The sequence below is a fragment of the Psittacula echo genome (assembly GCF_963264785.1).
Source record: "Psittacula echo genome assembly, chromosome: 4".
Taxonomy (NCBI): Eukaryota; Metazoa; Chordata; class Aves; order Psittaciformes; family Psittacidae; genus Psittacula; species Psittacula echo.
The window spans coordinates 13533718-13552512 of NC_137738.1; the positions used below are offsets into that span (position 1 = coordinate 13533718).

General features: G+C 43.0%; 2 protein-coding genes across 8 annotated transcripts in view; one reads left to right on the plus strand and one right to left on the minus strand.

Annotated features, from left to right (window-relative positions):
- Positions 1-8451, plus strand: part of RAB3GAP2 (RAB3 GTPase activating non-catalytic protein subunit 2) — a 42961-nt gene extending 34510 nt beyond the window's left edge. For all 6 annotated transcript variants that reach the window (XM_080614736.1, XM_080614738.1, XM_080614739.1 and 3 more), the window contains 12 exons: positions 51-267; positions 602-766; positions 895-1001; positions 2064-2130; positions 2688-2758; positions 3434-3469; positions 3857-3931; positions 4158-4376; positions 5108-5197; positions 5274-5492; positions 6135-6293; positions 6582-8451. In XM_080614736.1, coding sequence (XP_080470862.1) covers positions 51-267; positions 602-766; positions 895-1001; positions 2064-2130; positions 2688-2758; positions 3434-3469; positions 3857-3931; positions 4158-4376; positions 5108-5197; positions 5274-5492; positions 6135-6293; positions 6582-6731 — 1575 coding nt within the window. In that variant the 3' untranslated portion in view covers positions 6732-8451. The remainder of the gene's footprint in view (positions 1-50; positions 268-601; positions 767-894; positions 1002-2063; positions 2131-2687; positions 2759-3433; positions 3470-3856; positions 3932-4157; positions 4377-5107; positions 5198-5273; positions 5493-6134; positions 6294-6581) is intronic.
- A 239-nt stretch (positions 8452-8690) lies between these two features.
- The window catches only part of IARS2 (isoleucyl-tRNA synthetase 2, mitochondrial), a 32556-nt gene continuing 22451 nt past the window's right edge, over positions 8691-18795 (minus strand). For both annotated transcript variants that reach the window (XM_080615098.1, XM_080615099.1), the window contains exons 15-23: positions 14555-14663; positions 13694-13796; positions 12692-12817; positions 11926-12057; positions 11211-11317; positions 10354-10499; positions 10005-10195; positions 9146-9290; positions 8691-9017 (exon numbers count right to left, since the gene is read on the minus strand). In XM_080615098.1, the coding sequence (XP_080471224.1) occupies positions 8866-9017; positions 9146-9290; positions 10005-10195; positions 10354-10499; positions 11211-11317; positions 11926-12057; positions 12692-12817; positions 13694-13796; positions 14555-14663 (1211 nt within the window). In that variant the 3' untranslated portion in view covers positions 8691-8865. The remainder of the gene's footprint in view (positions 9018-9145; positions 9291-10004; positions 10196-10353; positions 10500-11210; positions 11318-11925; positions 12058-12691; positions 12818-13693; positions 13797-14554; positions 14664-18795) is intronic.

Genomic DNA, 18795 nt, shown 5'->3' on the forward strand with positions numbered 1-18795 from the left:
CTGTCCTCCTTTAAGTGGACAGACCCAAAACAGTTCATGTGTTCTGTTAGTTTTCCCAAATAATTGTAGGTTCAGACACAGAATCCTGGGAAGCACTTTCCCTTGATACTGAATATTGGAAACTTCTGCTGAAACAGTTAGAGGATTGTCTGATCCTTCAAACACTGCTGCACAGCAAAGTGAGCAAAAGGACAAAGAGAGTTTCATCACTCCAGACTGATCCATTGGGCAAGCTTTCTGTGAAGAAATTGCTTGAAGCTGGAAAAGGTACATTTTTTTTCTCTTGGAAAGATGGTTGATTGTCTCTTTAATAGACTTCTACTTACCTACTGCACTGGAAATTGTTCTGCTGGTTGCTTTCCTTAATTTAAACCCAAATGTAAACCTCATAAGAGTATTGCTTAAGAACTGTAAAGGGGTATAAGTGTAAAGACTGCATTGTAATCTACTCAAGTTGATTAGGTTTTCTAATTGGTAGAGTTATCCTTGTGTAATTACTAGTAGTGGTTAAAACTCTCTCTTGTCCTTTGATTCTGAACCATCAGTCTTCCGGGATACAGTGACTATACCTCATTGCTGTTTGTTTGTTTGTATGTCCCAGGAGGTATTGCTGACACTGTAGCCAAGTGGGTTTTTAGGCAAGGCTTCAGTCCTCTTGTGCTGAATTTGGCCCAACAGAAAGCCAGTACAGATAGTACTGAAGAAATGCATACCAGTATCTTTCTTGAGGAACAAGAAGCAGATGCAGGCTTGGAAACAATCTTAGGTAAGAAAATAACATGAATTTTTCTAATTCTAAACATCTGCAGAGATGTTTTAGTCACTGCTGTTGTGAAGTAGCAGAAATTACAGTGGAAAGAGGTCTGTCTTTTAACTTCAGATTTGCTTTTCTAGACCTGCTGCAACTAGCGTATCAGCAATTTCCATGTAGTCTGGAAGTGGATGTACTCCATGCACACTGCTGTTGGGAATATGTAGTGCAGTGGAATAAGGACCCAGAGGTAAAAGAATTTCATTTGCAGGGAGTAATGTTTAAGACCAACTCAACAGGAGCAGTTTCAAAAGTTTCTAATAGTTCATAAAAGCTGTCATTAAGATGTCTGACTTTGAGAGCATACTAGTTACCATGTTTCTGTGGTAAGTGACAAGCAGACATTGAATTGAGAAAACAAATGCAGGTCCTGAGGCTGAATGGCACCTCACAAAGACAGGAATGGATCTTTCTAACCTATCAGATTCTCAGAAGTGGAAGCGCGGAAAGTGGGAAACCATGAAAAAGGGTTTTGACTGTATTTTGTGCAAGTACAAACCAATTTCAGCACTGCCATATTAGTGATGAACCTTTCCTCTTTTTTAGCTATGATGAACCAGATCACAAAATGCTGAATGCATTAGGCTAGAATCCACTCCATTTAAAGAGGAAAGAGGGATTTCTTGAATATTCTTAGATTTCCTGGCCACTGCTGAGAATTGTCATAGGAAAATAAAACGAACCAGAAGCCTTTTGCTGCTGCTGTCCTGTAGTTTCTCTAATATTGGAAAATATTGTCCTAAGTCCAGCTGACATTAAAATTGAAATTAGCAGTCCTTAGATCTGTGCAAGATAACACCTTGTTATAAAAGGATCCTTTCAGATTGTTAAAAACTTCATCCATCCTAATGGAATGGAGTAAAAATTAATCTTTCTAGCACAAATGGATTTTGTATTTGCAAAATGACTATAGTCAGTGGAGGTGTCTTTCAGCAAGGAATATGTTTGCAGTGCATAGACTAAAACAAAGCCCTGAAGATAGTGCTGAAATCAAATTTGAAAAATTTGAAAAATTTTTGAAATCAAACTTGAAAACAATGTGTTTCATGATGACTGAAACATACTTTGCCACATGAATATATGTTTGTCAGATAGTAGCAGAGAAGATTGCAATATCAGAATAACTTAAGAGTTTTATAACTGCCAAAAAGTAGTAGCTTTAAAATAATCAGTAACTGAAAGAATCAGTATTTTACATGTAAGCCAAGTTTTGAATAATGTGGTAACTTGTTCTTCTCTTGTTTTACATAAGGAAGCATGTTTTCTCATTCGGTCTATAGATCACCTCAGATGCATCATTAACGCTCATGTTCAGCATGGTAAGTATGAAGCTGTTGTTAAAAACTACCTCTGTTAAAACTAACCCAACAGAATAAGACTGTTTGCTAGTGTAAATGTATGCAGGTTTTAAGTAGTGATGGCCATTCTATCTAAAGAAAAAACACCCCAAGACCTTTTGCTGATACTCAAGCTTTGTTTTTCATGTTGAAACTGAGCTTCCATCAAACCATGAGAATGTGTTGGTTAGATAAAGTTCATGTGTTTAACTAAAACATTGCTCTGAAAGTAATTTTTTATTTGTATTTAAATCATGGCACATACTTCTTGCTGTCAATTACAATTCGTGCATTTCTTGATAATCTATTTTAGTGAATGTGATGGCAGTTGTCTTTTGTAGATTATTTGTGCGCAAATAAGGGGCAGTCTATGCCTAAAGCACTAGTCTTAAACTTTCATGCTTACTACTGAAGTTTCTGTGTACCTACAATGTTTAACCCAGTCTGCATAATGTTTCATTACACTTCTGACCGGCTTTTCACTCATAAGATCTCTTTTCTGTTCACTGGGAGAGTTCACAAGTTTGCAATTGTTCCAGGTATCGCTCTGATGATGTGGAATACATTCATAGTCAAAAGGCTTTCCTCTGCTACGTATCTGATGGACAAGGTGAGTGCACTGGTGTGATAGCTGAGGTTGAATTTTTATTAGCTGAGAAGTGAAACTACTGGTTTTTACCCATTGGGGATTTTTGTTTGTTTTTAAATAAGTTTGGAATATCTTTGATTTAAGCATTAAAAAAAAACCCTACTGATTTGGTTTATTATTTAGCTAACTTTTGAATTGATGACAGAATGTATATTTTAAAATATTGAAGCCATGGGATGGTCAACTATAGGCAACTTTAAGAAATAGCTGATCAGCACTGGCTGATGTGTACTGAAGATTTGTGCACAGCATTAGCTTGTAATTACTAAATAAAAAGTACTTGTGGAACAGTTTGGAACTATGTATGTGTGCATGTATCAAATTTAAAGATAGAAAGCAATAAATAACTTAAAGTGTTTTCTCTGTGCCTGTTTCCTGGTAAGTTATTGCCATGAGACTTTCAGATTCCCACAAGAAACATTTTTTCCTAACCTTTTGGTCCATCTCAGTAGATATGCTGGCGTCCTCACTCTTCCTTTCTTCTTCCCTTGTTCCCTACTGTTTCTTTCTAATATTACACCCGGTATTTTCTTGTTTGATATTAAGAAAATAGTAATAAAAGGTTAAAATGTGGTGTATCAAATACCTTATGATGAAAACTATTTAATTGTGCTAAAGTGTTCATTTATTTGATAGGTTGGAAAAGCTCCGAAGGACAGATTATGCAGACGGGCAAGTAATAATACTTCAGTCTAAATGGGAAGAAATAAATAAAAATGCCTTAATTTTAATACTAATGTATGATTTTAGTTAAAACTTTTATGGAAGGCAAATCATATGCTCAGAAATTGAAATTCACTTGATGTGATTGAGGAATTGAGTCTTCTTCAGAGATACAGTATTGTAAATGGCTACATTTAGCTTTATTCGTATTTTTTCCCTTGTTATTTCTATTTTTTTGTGGTAATTCACAAATATTTGTTTATCTTTAAATAGAACAGGTTAATAAAGTGAGCTTAAGAGTGTGTTTTACGTTAGCAACTGTCTTCTCAACCAGAGCTAATAAAAGCCTGTTTCAGTTCCAACTGAAACACTTTAAATCATACTGTTTGTTAACAGGACGTGGGGATGGGTGACGCAGCAATGACAGCTTTTCTTGGCTGCTGTTCAGAACTCCTGCAAACACTGCTAGAGGTAAACTTTCATTTTATCCTGTAGAAAGTAATGAACTAATCCACTCAAATTTAATTGTCAATAATACAGATACACTGATTTCTGTACTGTTCAATTCAAATATTAATGAACTTTAATGCAGGATGACATTTTCCTCTTAATTTCACTGTAGAGCAGGGTCTTTTGCATAGAAGGCCAGTAGAGATGACATTTAATGTGTAACCACTGTTATGTGTTGCTCTGGCAGGCTGACGTCAGTAGCGACGAAATGCAGGCTCCTGTTTTAGATACTGAAGATGCTTGGGTGGCGGTAGAAGGGCCAGTATCGATAGTAGAACTGGCCCTTGAGCAGAAACGTATTCACTACCCTCTGGTTGAACACCAGTTTGTGTTATGTACCATCCTGTACGCCACCATGAGGTTTTCTCTGAAGAGCGTGAAGCCTCTGTCATTGTTTGATAGCAAGGTATGTCTTTCCAAAGCATGTGCCTTAATATCGCTACCCTTCCTTTTGGTATCTGTAATATAGGCTAGCTTTCACTCTTTAAGCAATTCATGCATAATTTTGAGACATTTAGTCCAGTGTGGTGCATTAATGAAGCTGTTGGCAGCATCCAAGCTGAGACCCAAACCTGATGCTTTTCCTTATGAATAAAGACATTTGTAGTAACTTCACATGCATGAAAACCAGCTCCATAATAATTAGCTGTCCTGAAAATACTGCATCGTAAGAACATAGGATGACAGCATTTTCTAGTTGCTTTGAGACGTGCCAGAGGAGTGAAAACATAAATATTTTAAGGTCAGAAATGTTATATCTGTTATTGCTCATGATTATTCCAGAATTCTGAGCATCTCTAAGAGAATAAACAGCTTGTCATTTAATGCATATGAACACTTAAAATAAGAGTCACTGTATTTAAAATGCAGTGTATCTCCACTCAGAGTTTGACCCTGATACAAAGCAGATCCCACAAATCTATTTGTTTTACCACCCTACAATTTTAATACATACTGAAACACAAAGTACTGGTGTATATGGTCATTTAAATCCTGCTGGGGATTTTTGTCCTTGGAGAGAAACAGAAGATGCAGCACAAAATTAATGTAAAAAATAAGTCACTTATTAATACTGGATCAAAATGGATTATTTGTATTCGCCTGTATCTGAGGCCTGTCTTTGGTTTTCAATTTTAGGGCAAAAATGCATTTTTCAAAGACCTCACTTCAATTCAGCTGCTACCTAGTGGGGATATGGATCCAAATGTGTTATCCATACGACAACAGGTAGGTATAACTTCTGTACTTAAACGTCTAAAATTCCAAATAACAGTGGAGTAACCTGCAATTTTTTGCTTCCAAGTTCCTGGTCAAAGTTGTGAGTGCAGCGGTTCAAGCACTCTGTTCATCACAAAAGGCCAAAGAAGTCTCAGAGGAGGAACTGTTCCCTTTTGAAAAGGGGAGGAATTGGCCAACTTTGGCTGTGGACCTGGCTCAGTATCTCCAAATCTCTGAGGATGTCATCAAAAGGCACTATGTGTGTGAACTCTATAGTTACGGGATGGATCATCTTGGTGAAGAGGTAGTAACAGTTTTTAATGATTTTTAAGTCATTATGTCAGATATTCTGCTAATATTACATTTTCATGTGCTTAAGATGCCTGGGAAGGTAAGGCAAGTATTACAGGCTCAAAAAATCCCCCAGCTGAAGAAGTCAGAAGTTAGAAAACAAGACCAGTATCACCCTCATTTTTCCTTATTCCTAACAAGAATCTCTGTATAGCAACTAGGGGAAACATGACAGGGAGCTGCACTACTGGTCCAAACCAGTGCAGCCTTTTTCATTTAACTATATTTGATAAGAATCTGGTTTTTTTGCCTGTAATCTTTTAGGAAAAGTATACTAGTCTTTGGACAAGAAAATCCTTCCTTTGAGGGGGAAAGAGATTATATGGAGGTCAGGAGTATGTTGCTGAACTATAAAACAGATCTCATGCTAATCACTGTGTAAAGTACAGAGTAGTTCTCTGCTTGTTTTGCTGCTGTTCTGAAGCTATTAATAACATGCTTAATTACAATAACAGATAACACAAGAAACAGTCTCAAAACTATGTGTCCTTTTAGTATGGAGAAGCTTCTTTTGATAGAGCTTTTCAAGCCTCCAGATAAGTGAGCTGTCTCATGCTGGAATGGTTTCTAGTTCATTATGTTGTTCTGTTTTCAGGCCTTTCTTATGGTGACAGACAAAGAAGTGCTTGCATCACAGCTGCTTATACTGGCTGGACAGAGGCTGGCCTTTGCTTTACTTCACGTGCAGACAAAGGAGGGTATGGAACTACTTGCCAGGCTTCCTCCAACACTGTGTACTTGGCTCAAAGCTATGGTAAGTTAAACTTGATTTAGGAAAACACATTGATTTTCAGAAGCTGCTGTTCACCAAGACAGTGATTAGATCTGAATGGCCTTTTCTTACAATGGAAACAAGAATTTGTTCTCATTTTTCCTGGTGCTAGCTCTGTTTCATGAAGGGTACAGCAGCTCCATGGGTTAAAGCATCAGCTTAACTGAATCAGTAAACCTTCCTAATCTGTTTTGTACAGGTTGAGGAGGGCTTTATATGCAGGGGATCATCTGTAAAGTTATTCCAATGCTGTGTTATTCACTTATACAGGACCCCCAGGAACTGCAAAACGTAGAAGTACCAATTGCAACAACAGCCAAACTCATTAACAGAGTCATTGAGCACTTACCAGAGAATCATGGGCAGTACAGCCTGGCCTTGAATCTCATGGAGGCTGTTGAATCCATCTCATCATCGTGACACTCTTGGTGTTAGCACCGCTGTGCTACACAGTGGTGTAATGCATGATTTTACACCACAAGGCTGAACTTCACAGGAAGAAACTTCCGTGTGGCTCTTGTTAGAACAATGACAAGAACAACGCTCCCCATCCCAGAACTTCAGAAGGTAATCTGGAATTGGGGTCTATTTTAAACTCTGCACCAACACAAAGCTGTTTAGTTTCTAGTACACTTGTATCTGAAATACTTTGTTATTTATTTCCAACTTGAGCGCTTTTTGCAGTAGTCTAAATTAGATCTATTTGACAGCAGTTTTAGCCTATTCACAGAATCACATCTTGTGAAATCCTGTATTTCATGCTGGCAGGAACTGCTGCACTTTCACTGTTCCATGTATGATTTGAGAGACAAGCTTGTAGGATTACACCCAAGCAAAACTTCAGTCTCTGAAGTTACCATGTAAAGCCAATACTGCTTTCTCAGAAGCTAGAGCTGGCCTTGGGCTCATGCCTTGTAACTGCATTATACGCAATGACAATGCCTGCACTAGACAGCAGAGGCAATGTGCTGGGGCCTTATGTAAAGGGAGAACTGCCGACACTAGAAACAGCTTGGGAAGGAAAACCCAGTTCTCCAGGCACATCTTTTAGTCCAGCTCTCCCAGTATTGTCTCTAGGGTGCTGGCCTTCAGCTAAAACTGGATTTACATCCTCTCCTTTATAATTAAGCTCTGCCGAGTTTTAATAGGTCAAGGAATGTCTTACTGTAAGATTGTTTTCCTCATCACTGTAGAAGACGTAGTATGCTATAAGTCTCTGCACATGTAACTTGTAGTCAGAAACTGCTTAAGTAGTTGACCCAACTTCACTGAAGATCTATAGTACTGAGTACTTCAGCCTTAAAACCCCCATTTTTATCTACGGTACCTACAGGGAATCATATAGTGAGTATTTTCACTATTGGAGTGGTATTAAACATGATTATCTTGCATCAGTTAGTACTGTCTACCTAGAGGAAACCAGGAGAGAAAACTAAACTAGGTGTAAACTGTATTTGTTTTGAAGTCAGCTGAAACTACTAGCTCCATCTTGTAACCTGCTCCTCTTGCATTAGATGTAAGAAACATTCATAGTATTCTGCCTTGCTAGAGACAGAATTCGGTCTTACCTTCCTGACGTGGGCTGCTGTCAATGAAGGGTTAAACTCTCCCCAAAAAAAAAGGTTCTGTAGGTGGTCTGCTGTACACAGCCTCCTCCACCTGCTCAGCATCTCCAGTTCCTGACCACTGCACTAATGTAGGTGATGAAGGCTTCTTGAAAAGTTCTGATACTAAATGTCTGACTTCTTACAGTGATAGGAGGTCAGAGTAAGTGGTCAGCCCTGGTCTATGTTTTAGATACTCCTATACTGTTTTATAACAGGTTAAAACAGCTGTAGGGGACAAATGGGAGGTGGCAAGATTGTATGGGTGACTTTACACCTTGTCTGACAGCACTTTAGCCTGCTGCAGAAAGGAGCATGCTAGATTTGGTCATCAAGGAACACCAAAAATGTGTCTTAGTTGCATTACGTTCTGTCTCCTGGTATAGCTGTGTGAAGGATTTTACTGTAACTGTAACATCAGAGCTGACGCACTACACCAACCAAATTTGTAATGTATTGTAAGTAATACTCTGTATATAGTGCTATTTTGTGTCTAATTTGCTGTGGATTTGTGTAAATTGATTAAATAAAATCTGAGGTTTCATTGTGTCTTTTCCTTCTTTTCAGAGAATGGTGGTCACCACCTTTTCTTCCTCTGTTTTACAAGAGGGGTAGACAGTCCCATAGAGAGAAAACTGGTTTGATGACTGCTGTCAGTGTAAAGATTAAATAGTAGTTGTACCATGAAGTTCCATGTAAATGGAAGTGAACTTCAAAAGAACACAGGTTGTTAAAACCAAGTAAATCAGTCAGTTATTTAGAACCACCATTTTTATTAAGCTGAAAAGTGATATACACAATGAGGTATATGTACATAACATTCCCCTCTAAACACAGGAAAATCTACTCGGGCTAGAGCTTAAGCATCTGATTCTACAGGCTTTAGTACACAGACCTTCTGTTCAGCCACTGCTTTGGCATACTGCAGTACTCACAGCTTCGGAGCAGCTTCACGTGCTCCCTCGTCCAGCAATGACTGTGAGGCACCGTGGGCAGGGAGTGCTTGTGGAATCGGAAGTGTATCTCCTGCAGCGAGGGCATTTTGCTTTGGTAACTGGTAGAGCTATAACTTTATATGAAGATTCTTCACGGATATCACCACCTGTTAAAGAAAACATTATTGCTGAGATCGTGTAGGTGTAGGTTGGGTACTCAACTCTACATATGAACAACAAAGTATGGTATAGTGCAGAAAACAACACAGCAGCCAGTCTGGAGTAGTTCTCGTACCTTCCAAGTTAATCAGGAAGGTCCCTCTGACAATGTTTGCATCTGTAGGTGTTTCTTTAGGTAGCTCAGTCAGCAGCGTTGTCTGGGAAGCCATCATTATTTCATTCAGCTCTGAAACACTGGAAGTTTCTTCAGCCTGCAGAGCCTATGGAAGAGAGTTCACTTTCAGAGCCGTGAGCTGGCTTTGTTCAACATCTTCCTTCCAGATAATGTTAAAGCAAAAGCAGAATTACTGTGTATGTGATTGCAGCAGCTGTCATGGCCTTGGCATGAAGGGAGAGCAAGTTTGTTTACATACACATACATGCCTAAATATATACATACATATAATTCTGCTTAGATCCAGCACAGAATCACAGAACATTACTGAGGTCTACTGCTGCAAGGTCTAAGGTCCTCCACTCTTGGAAACAAATGCTAAGGTAGAAGTTCCTGATCAGAGTGGATGAGAGTAATTGACTTACTCCTCAGCACCTCTGACACATCTGCAGTGCCAGGTCCAGTTCTGTACTCTCTGATAAAAGGGAGATGTCCAGCAAAGGGCCATAAAGATGACTGAGATGGTAGACAAGGTGGAGCCAGGCACTTTTCAGTGAGGGCCAGTGGCAGGACAAGAGACAACAGACAGAAACTGGAGGAAGAAATCCCAAGAAAACACAAACCCACTTCTACACTGTGAGGGTGGCCAGACAGTGGCACAGGTAGCCCAAGGAGGTCATGGAGTCTCCAGTTGGTATCCGCAACCCAACTAGACATACCCTGGGAAACTTGTGCTAGATGTCCCTGCCTGAGCAGAAGAAAGCATACAGCAATTAGTAGGATTTGCATAGATAACACTACTCTTATTTGCATCTTTTACCTCCATTAATTCAAACAGCAGTCCAGGCTCAATTACAATGACGACTTCATGTTCCAAAGCATTCTTGCCAGAGATGGACCCAAGGAAAGAGTCTCTAATTGCACATGCGCCTTCAATTGCTTCCTCAATGCCAGGCTTCTTCCATGCTGAGCTTGCATTAATCCAGCCAGTACGAAACACACCCCCTGAGTCTTGAAAGCAAAGCAAAGGAATCTTTCATTTAGTGTCTTTTAGTCAAGTGTTTATCAAATGAATAAAAATGAACAGCTTATCTCTCTATTTGCATTCTTTTAACTGTGCAACAAAACAGTGGACTAAAAGAATCCCTTAGAAATCAAAGGTGCTTTACCTTTTTTGTAAGGGAGGTGCTGGAAAACCTCCTCTGCCAAGTGGGGAAGAATTGGTGCAAAGGATCGGACTACTATGTCTAAAGCCTCTGCTAGCACAGTTTGACATGAGCGGCGCTTGGGATTTTTTTCTTCTTCACAATAGAGCCTGCAAGACAGAGATGAAAGCTGGGAAGCATTTGTGTGTTCATGTTATTGTCCTTGATCCTGAGCCATCCTTTCAGGATGCTTCACTGAAGGTACAGGAGTCTGACCCAGTTTGCCTTTTGAAGGAAAGCTTTTCTTAATTGCCCTTCCTAGGCATGCACAGCGGTGCAGGTACAGATCCATTTGCATGTGCAGCCACATTCTGTCACAGGAAAGATGTTGTACATGGCATGTTAATTTGCTTTGTTGTGTGGAAACAGAATCACTTTCAGAGAGGTGAGCCTGCAGCCCTGTCAAATTGCATTGGTCACATCCTTAGGATTCTCTACCTGTTTTACAGATCAGTAAAAGACATTAGGGTGCCCAGGTAAGTGCTAAAAGCTCTTCTACCTTCCCCGATCCAGATGCACACATTTTTAGGTAGAAATACAGCTCCAAGAATCTGACTTTAAAAGTCTGAAAGGTGATCAGGCATACACCTTTAAAACAAAGTGATTCAGTGCTCCCAGTGGGCAGCAAACAGAAGCTCGCTGATGACAAATACTCAGCTGAAAGCAGCCAAGCTTTACCTATGAGCTTTAGTGCAGTAAAGCACAACACATCACTGAAATGTTCCCTGTGCTCACACGACATTCACCCGGAGCATTACTGCCTCCATCTCAAACTGATGAACTTGTATTTCCTCCTCTAAAGGCAGCAGTAATGAACTTACCTGTCTTTGATGATGCTGAAATAAAAGTTTGATAAGTTTCTGGAACAGAATGCTTGCAATAATCGAACAACTTTGCTATAATTGTATTCCTTGTATGCTTCTGTAACCTGGAGAGGGAGGAAAGAGAGAGAGAACAGTGTATGGATTCACATACGTGGCACACAATGACAATCCCTGATGAATCTGAACTTAAAGAAACTGTAATGAGTGATGGAATCTGGGAGAATCTTTCCTCCAAAAGGTGGGTTGTGGGGAATATTAAAGCAGTAACAATTAGGACAAATAAATAACTTCAATTCAAATTTGAGGGGAGAGGACATGGGGAACCTCAGGAATTATCTTTCTTATTCAGCAGAACAGTTCTGAGTGACAGAAATGACTAAATTTTGGACTACAGCAGCTTTCCAAAGCTCTAGAATTTTGGGGGTTTGTTTTTTTATATCCCATTCTAACTATTTCTAAAGACTTGTAATTTGAGGCCTTGAGCAGGAGGGAGTGGGAAAACCAGCCAATGTCAAAAGTAAGTTAAGAATGTTAAAAACAAAGCTTTCTTCTCAAAATCTAAAATGGGCTTAAGGGAGCTCACACTGCATCAAAGAAAGTTCCGTGGTCAGAATTTGCCAACTTGACACGTACTCTGTACCTAAAGAGCCTAGAGGGTATAACTGATGATAAACATTACACATACATTCACCTCAATACAGTTTACCCCTACCTTGCTGCCATAATCTTGCAGTAAATGTAGCATGTATTGATCCACTACATACATCTCTGGAGCAGGAATGGAATCTGTGTCTGGGTTGAAGCCAGCCAGGTTTCCCAGCATGAAGCGTATTGTATTCCGAAGCTAGGAGCAAACCAGGAAAATGAAACATTAATGGTGTGCACTTTAGATGAAACAAATTATAATATCCTAGAATGAATTAACTAAAGTTGACTGGTTTTCAAAGTGACTGGAGAGTTACAATAGCATCTCTTCATCAGGCACTGTAGTGATAGGACAAGGGGTAACGGGTTTAAACTTCAGGTTAGATACAAGGAAGAAGTTCTTTACTGTGAGGGTGGTGATGCACTGGAACAGGTTGCCCAAAGAAGTGGTGAATGCTCCATCGCTGGCAATGTTCAAAGCCAGGCTGCAAGGGGCCTTGGGTGACATGGTCTAGTGTGAGGCTTTCCTGCCCATGGTAGAGTGTTGGATCTGAGTGATCTTAAGATCCTTTGCAATCCAGATCACTCTATGATTCTATGAAGACAAGACTGGCTATTACTGAAGAATGCTGCAAACCCTAGTCTTTTCCTTAGGACACTTTAATATTTGATTCACAGATGTAAAAAGCAGTAGTACCTCCCTACCTGAGTTCAGAAAAGCTTTCTTTAGGCTAAAGATTAAAAAGGTTTGCCATGAATTCTACTCAGCCAACATAAAATCAGATACAGAGGACCTGTTGCTAGAATAAAGAGCATATGTGGGTCTTTCTTACCTTGTTGACATCATCTCTTGCAGCATTAAGTACAACGGGCCCAATCAGCACCTCAGTGAAAACATTGGATTCTGCCACCCACCAGCGGAGAACATCAGCACCATACGGGGGATCCTTGGTGTGATCCTAAGTACAGGCAGAAAGGCACCAAGTTAAAGTGCTGGGGGCCCTGCAGTGTGGCAAGCCGCCACTGCGGTGAAGGTATCTGTAAGCATGCAGGTGGCCACTGTATTTGCAGGTCTTCCCCCTCTTTTAGCAAGCATATATACCATTTATATTATCCAGTACAATAGATACCTGCAGCAGTCTGCAGACAGGGAATGCCAGAACTTGGGTAAGATAAGATCATCTTACAGCCTTGAACTCTCCGAATGCTTAACATTGCTTTTTAATGTTAATATCTAAAATTACATTCTCCCACCCCTCTTCAGCCTGTTTTCCACTCTCTTTTCAACCCCCAAAAATGTCTTTTTTTTTTGAAAAATCATAGAAACTATTGTGTGTTTTATTGAATTAGATAAAGTCTTTGTAAGGATGCATTATGTACAGCTGCAAAATCTACTTGGCAGCCTCTGAAAGAGCAACAGCAGGACTCTGTAGAGCATCACAGCATCACCTGCAGTGCAACTTCCTTGAGCACAGAATGAAGTCAGTTTCCAGAGTCAATCCACAGCCTCAGGTGGCAGCAGATTGCTGGGTGCAACCACTGCTCTGACTGCTCAGCTCATCTTGGAGGTTTTAGACAGTTTGAAAGCAATGGTTAATTATGTTAAATGTTTTTAAACCCTGCCCCAAATCACTCCATCAACAGTGTTCCTAAGTGAAAAGGAACCATTCTACACCTCCTGTATAATGCACTTCCTTTTCTCTTAGCACAGAACAAAGGTGTGGGGTCTTCAGAAGAGCAGCTGTTCAGAGAAAAACATACCACAAGACTGCTGCAGAATCTGGTAGTGAAAAGTTGCAACTAGTGATTCTTACAGACTCAAGAGTTTGACTTACTTCGCCTCCATTGATAACTACGTCAGGGTCAACCACGTTGCCAACAGATTTAGACATCTTCTCCCCTTTCTCACCAAGAGTAAATCCATGAACTACCAGAGTCCTGAAGAAAAGATCTTAGTGAAAACAATATCCTAGTGAAAAATCTTTGTTAAGAACAGATTTCTAAGGATATTCCCATGTCAAAACAGAAATCCTCTATTTTGGTAAGCCTGAGGCTTCATCTGTTGATTTCAACCAACCATGAATACACTGTACTACTCTCCAAGCAGTGATACAACTTGATTTTCCTCATTTAATTTCGCCATGGGAGCAACAGGTTGTTTCAGGTATTTGGGCACATGTATTTCAGATGAATTAAAGACTAAAAGTATTACTCTCTTCAAGCCAGTGTATTTCCCAAATCTGCACAGCTTCCTTGCAACTGACCCACATTACCCTCCCCTGTGGTTTTCATCTGCCAGGGGACAAACAGAGCTCCAGTATAAAACACACATAGACTGATTCTGAATTCATTATAGCCTAATGTTCAATTCACAAGCTAATGATCTTAGATTTCCATCCTGCACCTCCCATAGCAATCCCTTTGATTATGGGAATGGAAGAGATGGCAAAATCTGGCAATGTAAAAGGATACACCTAAATGACTGAGGAAGAAAACAGCTATTAAAATTAGGATTGAAACAATTCAAACAATAAATCCATTACAATCTAATCTGAGGAAAACCTTATACTGAAGGTGTTACAACATAAGTCAGATACTTCCTAATGGCTTTCTCTCTCTTATACGCTACTGTTCACACTGTCAGAAGCCTGACATTTAATAAACGAATTAGCAATGTGTTTGCAATCCACACTTACTTATACGGTGCTTTATTCCTTGCTGCCACACTTGTTAACAGAGAGGACTGAAACCAACCTCCCAGTTGGTCTTTTCCTTCAAGGAACGTATCTGCTCTTTGCTCTGCACCTTTAAAACCAGGAGATTTTGTTTCAAGTATCAGCCTATATCTTCAATTAATACACTTTACAGAAAATCTGAGAGACATTAGTAAAACTTATTCTGCTCTTTAAACACAGCAGGTGAGTTATTTGTATACATGGTGCATGGTTACTGGAATATAATACAAGTGATTCATTAGTAGCACAATGGTTTTTTGAGTCCAAGACATTCAACAAATGAGCTTCCTTTCCCCCAAGCAAAATAGTAAGTTATGAAAACAGAAGCTATCACACTCAGAACACTTCGTAAGTTCTCAAAACACTCTGAAACAAAGTGAAGAACCCAAAGAAAAGATCATATACTTTGGAATTAATAAAACATCTATGCCACAACCTGAAACTTCACCAGCTGGGAATTACTCAGGATACAAGTCCCAGATGTAACATGCCTGTTTGGCCTGTGTAAGGCATCAGGTAGTTTCAGAGGAGACCAGGAAGCTTTGGCAGTGACCACAGCTCATCTGTGACAGAATCCACATTTCTGGTCACTGGTGTTCCAGGAAGGTTAAACATTTCAGGGAAGGGTGAGGACAACAAGGGAAACAAAGCCTGCTGTGGAAGAGAGGGGTCTGGAGGAGCATGGCTTGTTTAGCTTATCCAGGTGAAGGCTGAGTGGAAATATCATTCCATATAAATACACAATAAAGAGGAATGCTAGAGAGGAACTGGAGCTGGTCAGTACGGCTGGCATCAGAGAAAAAATGGGCAACAAGGTGCACAGACTGGGTATGAGCTGCCTGCACACTAGAAGCATAAGAACAACCCTATCTCTGCCTGGAGAGGGCCTTTCAACAAGGGAATGGAGCGACAGGAAAAGGGGTAACAGCTTTAAACTGACAGGGGAGATTTAGATTAGACATTAGGCAGAAGTTCTTCCAGCCTGGCTAGTGCTTGAGATGTGGGAACCCTGCTCAACTGGATGAGCACGGAAGACTTCCATGATGCCACACACCTCTTTTTCTCCTCTGGGGCCTGCCTCTGGGGAGATTTAGATTAGACATTAGGCAGAAGTTCTTCCCTGGGAGGGTGGCGAGGCGCTGGCACAGGTTGCCCAGAGATGTTGTGGCTGCCCCATCCCTGCCTGTGCTCATGGCCAGGTTGGACGGGGCTTGGAGCAAGCTGCTCTAGTGGGAGGAGTGCCTGCCCCTGGCAGGGGGACTGGAACCAGCTGAAGAGAGAGCGCCTGCCTTTCTTGTAGCTCCCCTTTAAGGACTGGAATCCTGTGATGAGCTCCCCCAGCTTTTTTAACCCATGCTCAAACATATTCTGTTCCACTCTATTCCAATCCACTCCATTCCATTCCATTCCATGCAATTCCATTTCGCTCCACGCCATTCCATTCCACGCCATCACCTGGCAACGTAGCAGTCACAATGGCCCGCAGCAGTCACAGTGGCCCGGGACAGGATAAAAGGGAGCAGGCTCCTGCGTCCTCTGGCCTCCTGTGCCCTACTGAGCCAGGGAAGCCCAAGACTTCCTAGAGGAAGCCCTTGAGGAGCTGCTGCTGCAGTTCCTTCTTTGGAGGTTCTAGCAGGGCAGCGCAGCTACTGTATACCCGTGACTGAGGAAGGGGAGCGCCTGTGTCGGGGAAGGTTGTCCTCTTGCCGAGCATGCGGTCTGGGGAGGGAGGCACGTGGAGCGGCAAGGGAGGAAGGGGACACGTGCGTAGCCCGCCAGATCAGCTGAATCAACCCCAGCCATCAGCAGGGTGCCAGATATCGCAGCCAGACAGCCCTCCAATGCAGGCAGAGCTACAGGCCGGGCAGAGGAGAGATTCCGGGTTCTCCGCTGCAAGGCCAGGTCCTGGCAGGACCAGCTTCTTAGCTCATGGCAGGGATAGCAATCCTTTTCAGCTGGATAGGCAGGGCTAGATTCTAGGAATGCCTTTTGGAGGAGCACCGCAGAGCTCCCCATTCTCACCCCCCAAGGAGCCAGGGGCAGCAGCCATAAGCAACAGGATGCAGAGAGGCTTCCAGAGATGCCAGCGCTTTGGAGCAGCCACTGATGCCCTGCCACGCGTAGGAAGGATTCTGGCCCCCAGGCTGGCTGAGGCCAGGGGCCTTTGGCCACTCTCAGCAGCCCCTGAGGTGGCTCCAGATTGAGGGAGAATAGGCCTTGGGCATCTGCGGGGAGGCGTGACCAGCCTGTGGAGCAGGAGCAGGTCCTGCTGCCATGCTCAGGGATAGCCGATCGCCAGTGCTGGGGTCAGGAAGGAATTTTCCCCCGGGCCGCATTGGCACTGGTCCCGGGGGTTTTTTGCCTTCCTCTGGGCACGCAGCAGGACCACTTGTCAGGGCTCCTCTGCTCCATTCTGGCTGCGCTACTGCCTGCTGCTCATGCACCATGAGGGTGGCCCCTCGTGTCCTGCAGCTGGGGGGGGAAGGCTTTTTTTCCCCCATGGAGGGCCTGCCAGTGTCCCCATGGGTTTTTTGCCTTCCTCTGCAGCGCTGAGCCAGCCCCTTGACAGGGCTCCTTTGGGCTCTTGTGGCCCAAAGGCTGCTGCTCCTGCTCCACGCAGGTGGCCCCTCATGCCCCCGTGCGGGGGGAGGAAGCTTTCACCACTCCCAGGGTAGCCCCTGGAGCTTGCTGCTTGTCCTCTGTAGCATTGAGCACGGCCCCTTGGCAGGGCTCCCCTTTGGGCTCGCTTCTTGCCCGCTGCTCTCACACCTGCAGGGCACCACTCCTGCCCTGGCCCTCTCCGGCTCCACTGCCAGCTCACAGAGGGAGCCACTTCTGCTTTGCCCTTGGCTCCATAGATATACCCGGGCCTTCTGCCTTGTGCACAGCAGCCTCTGCTTGGAAGGCCTTGATGCTTGTGAGCAGCGGCTCTGAAACCAACCCAAAACAAAACCCCGTGACATCATGGAAAATCCGGTCAAAAGAAGAGAACGGCAAGTAAAAGATAAGAAACCAAACTAAACTCAAATGCAATCCTAAAATAAAATCCTTTTTCCACTTGTAAGCTTTGTGTTGCGTGTCCTTGAAAGTGGTTTTGGAGCTGAAAAGCCCTGGCATTGCAGGGGAATAGCCGGGCCATCGTTATTCAGCTCGGGGTGGGTGTAGGGAATGGAATGGGATGGGAGGGAATGGATTGCCATAGAATGGAACGGAACGGAATGGAAGGCACTGCGCTAGACTGGGCTTGGAATGGCATGGGTTATGCTGTGTGATGCCCACAAGCGTGCGTGACAAGTGGTGCCCTAGGTCTAAGGGGCCCAGGCAGGAGAGCAGCAGTTGCACCGCACCCGCTGCAGTGCAGGTCCCAGAGCCATCCAGGATCCAGGGACAGGCTGAGCTACAACACAGCTCAGGCAGGGACTGAAGGCCCCAGGCTGGGCTGAGACACGGCCCCTGGGCCCCTGGCAGGAGGCAGTGGCCTGAGGGTCCCAGCAGAGATGGGCCCCAGCTCCTGAGGCCTTTGAGTACCCCCAGGACCTTGGCAGAAGTAGCCCTGCTCTGCTCATAGGCTCTCCTTTAGACGTTGACAGTTGGCCTCTTTGGAAATCGAGTATTGGGCATCTGGACTTTCTCCCTGAGGCACCCCTGTTCTTCTTCGGCTCTTGTGTCTCAGTGCGTTTGCCCAAGGAAAAAACAACTGCGGCATTTCTCAGAATGAGGACAAGGCAGTAAAAGCAAATCCATGGGGAACTGAACAGCTGTTGCTCGCCTCCAAAAGATTGGCAACCATTTGCTTGAGGAGCATGTCCTGCTTCAGACTGAGGCTTCCAGCCTGGCTAGTGCTAGAGATGTGGGAACCCTGCTCAACTGGAAGAGCACAGAAGACTTCCATGATGCCACACACCTCTTTTTCTCCTCTGGGGCCTGCCTCTGGGGAGATTTAGATTAGACATTAGGCAGAAGTTCTTCCCTGGGAGGGTGGCGAGGCGCTGGCACAGGTTGCCCAGAGATGTTGTGGCTGCCCCATCCCTGCCTGTGCTCATGGCCAGGTTGGACGGGGCTTGGAGCAAGCTGCTCTAGTGGGAGGAGTGCCTGTCCCTGGCAAGGGGCTGGAACTGGCCAAGCTTTAAGGTCACTTCCAACCCAAACCAGTTGATGCCTCTGTGAACTATCTCAGCCCTCCCACAGGGTTGAAAGAGGGC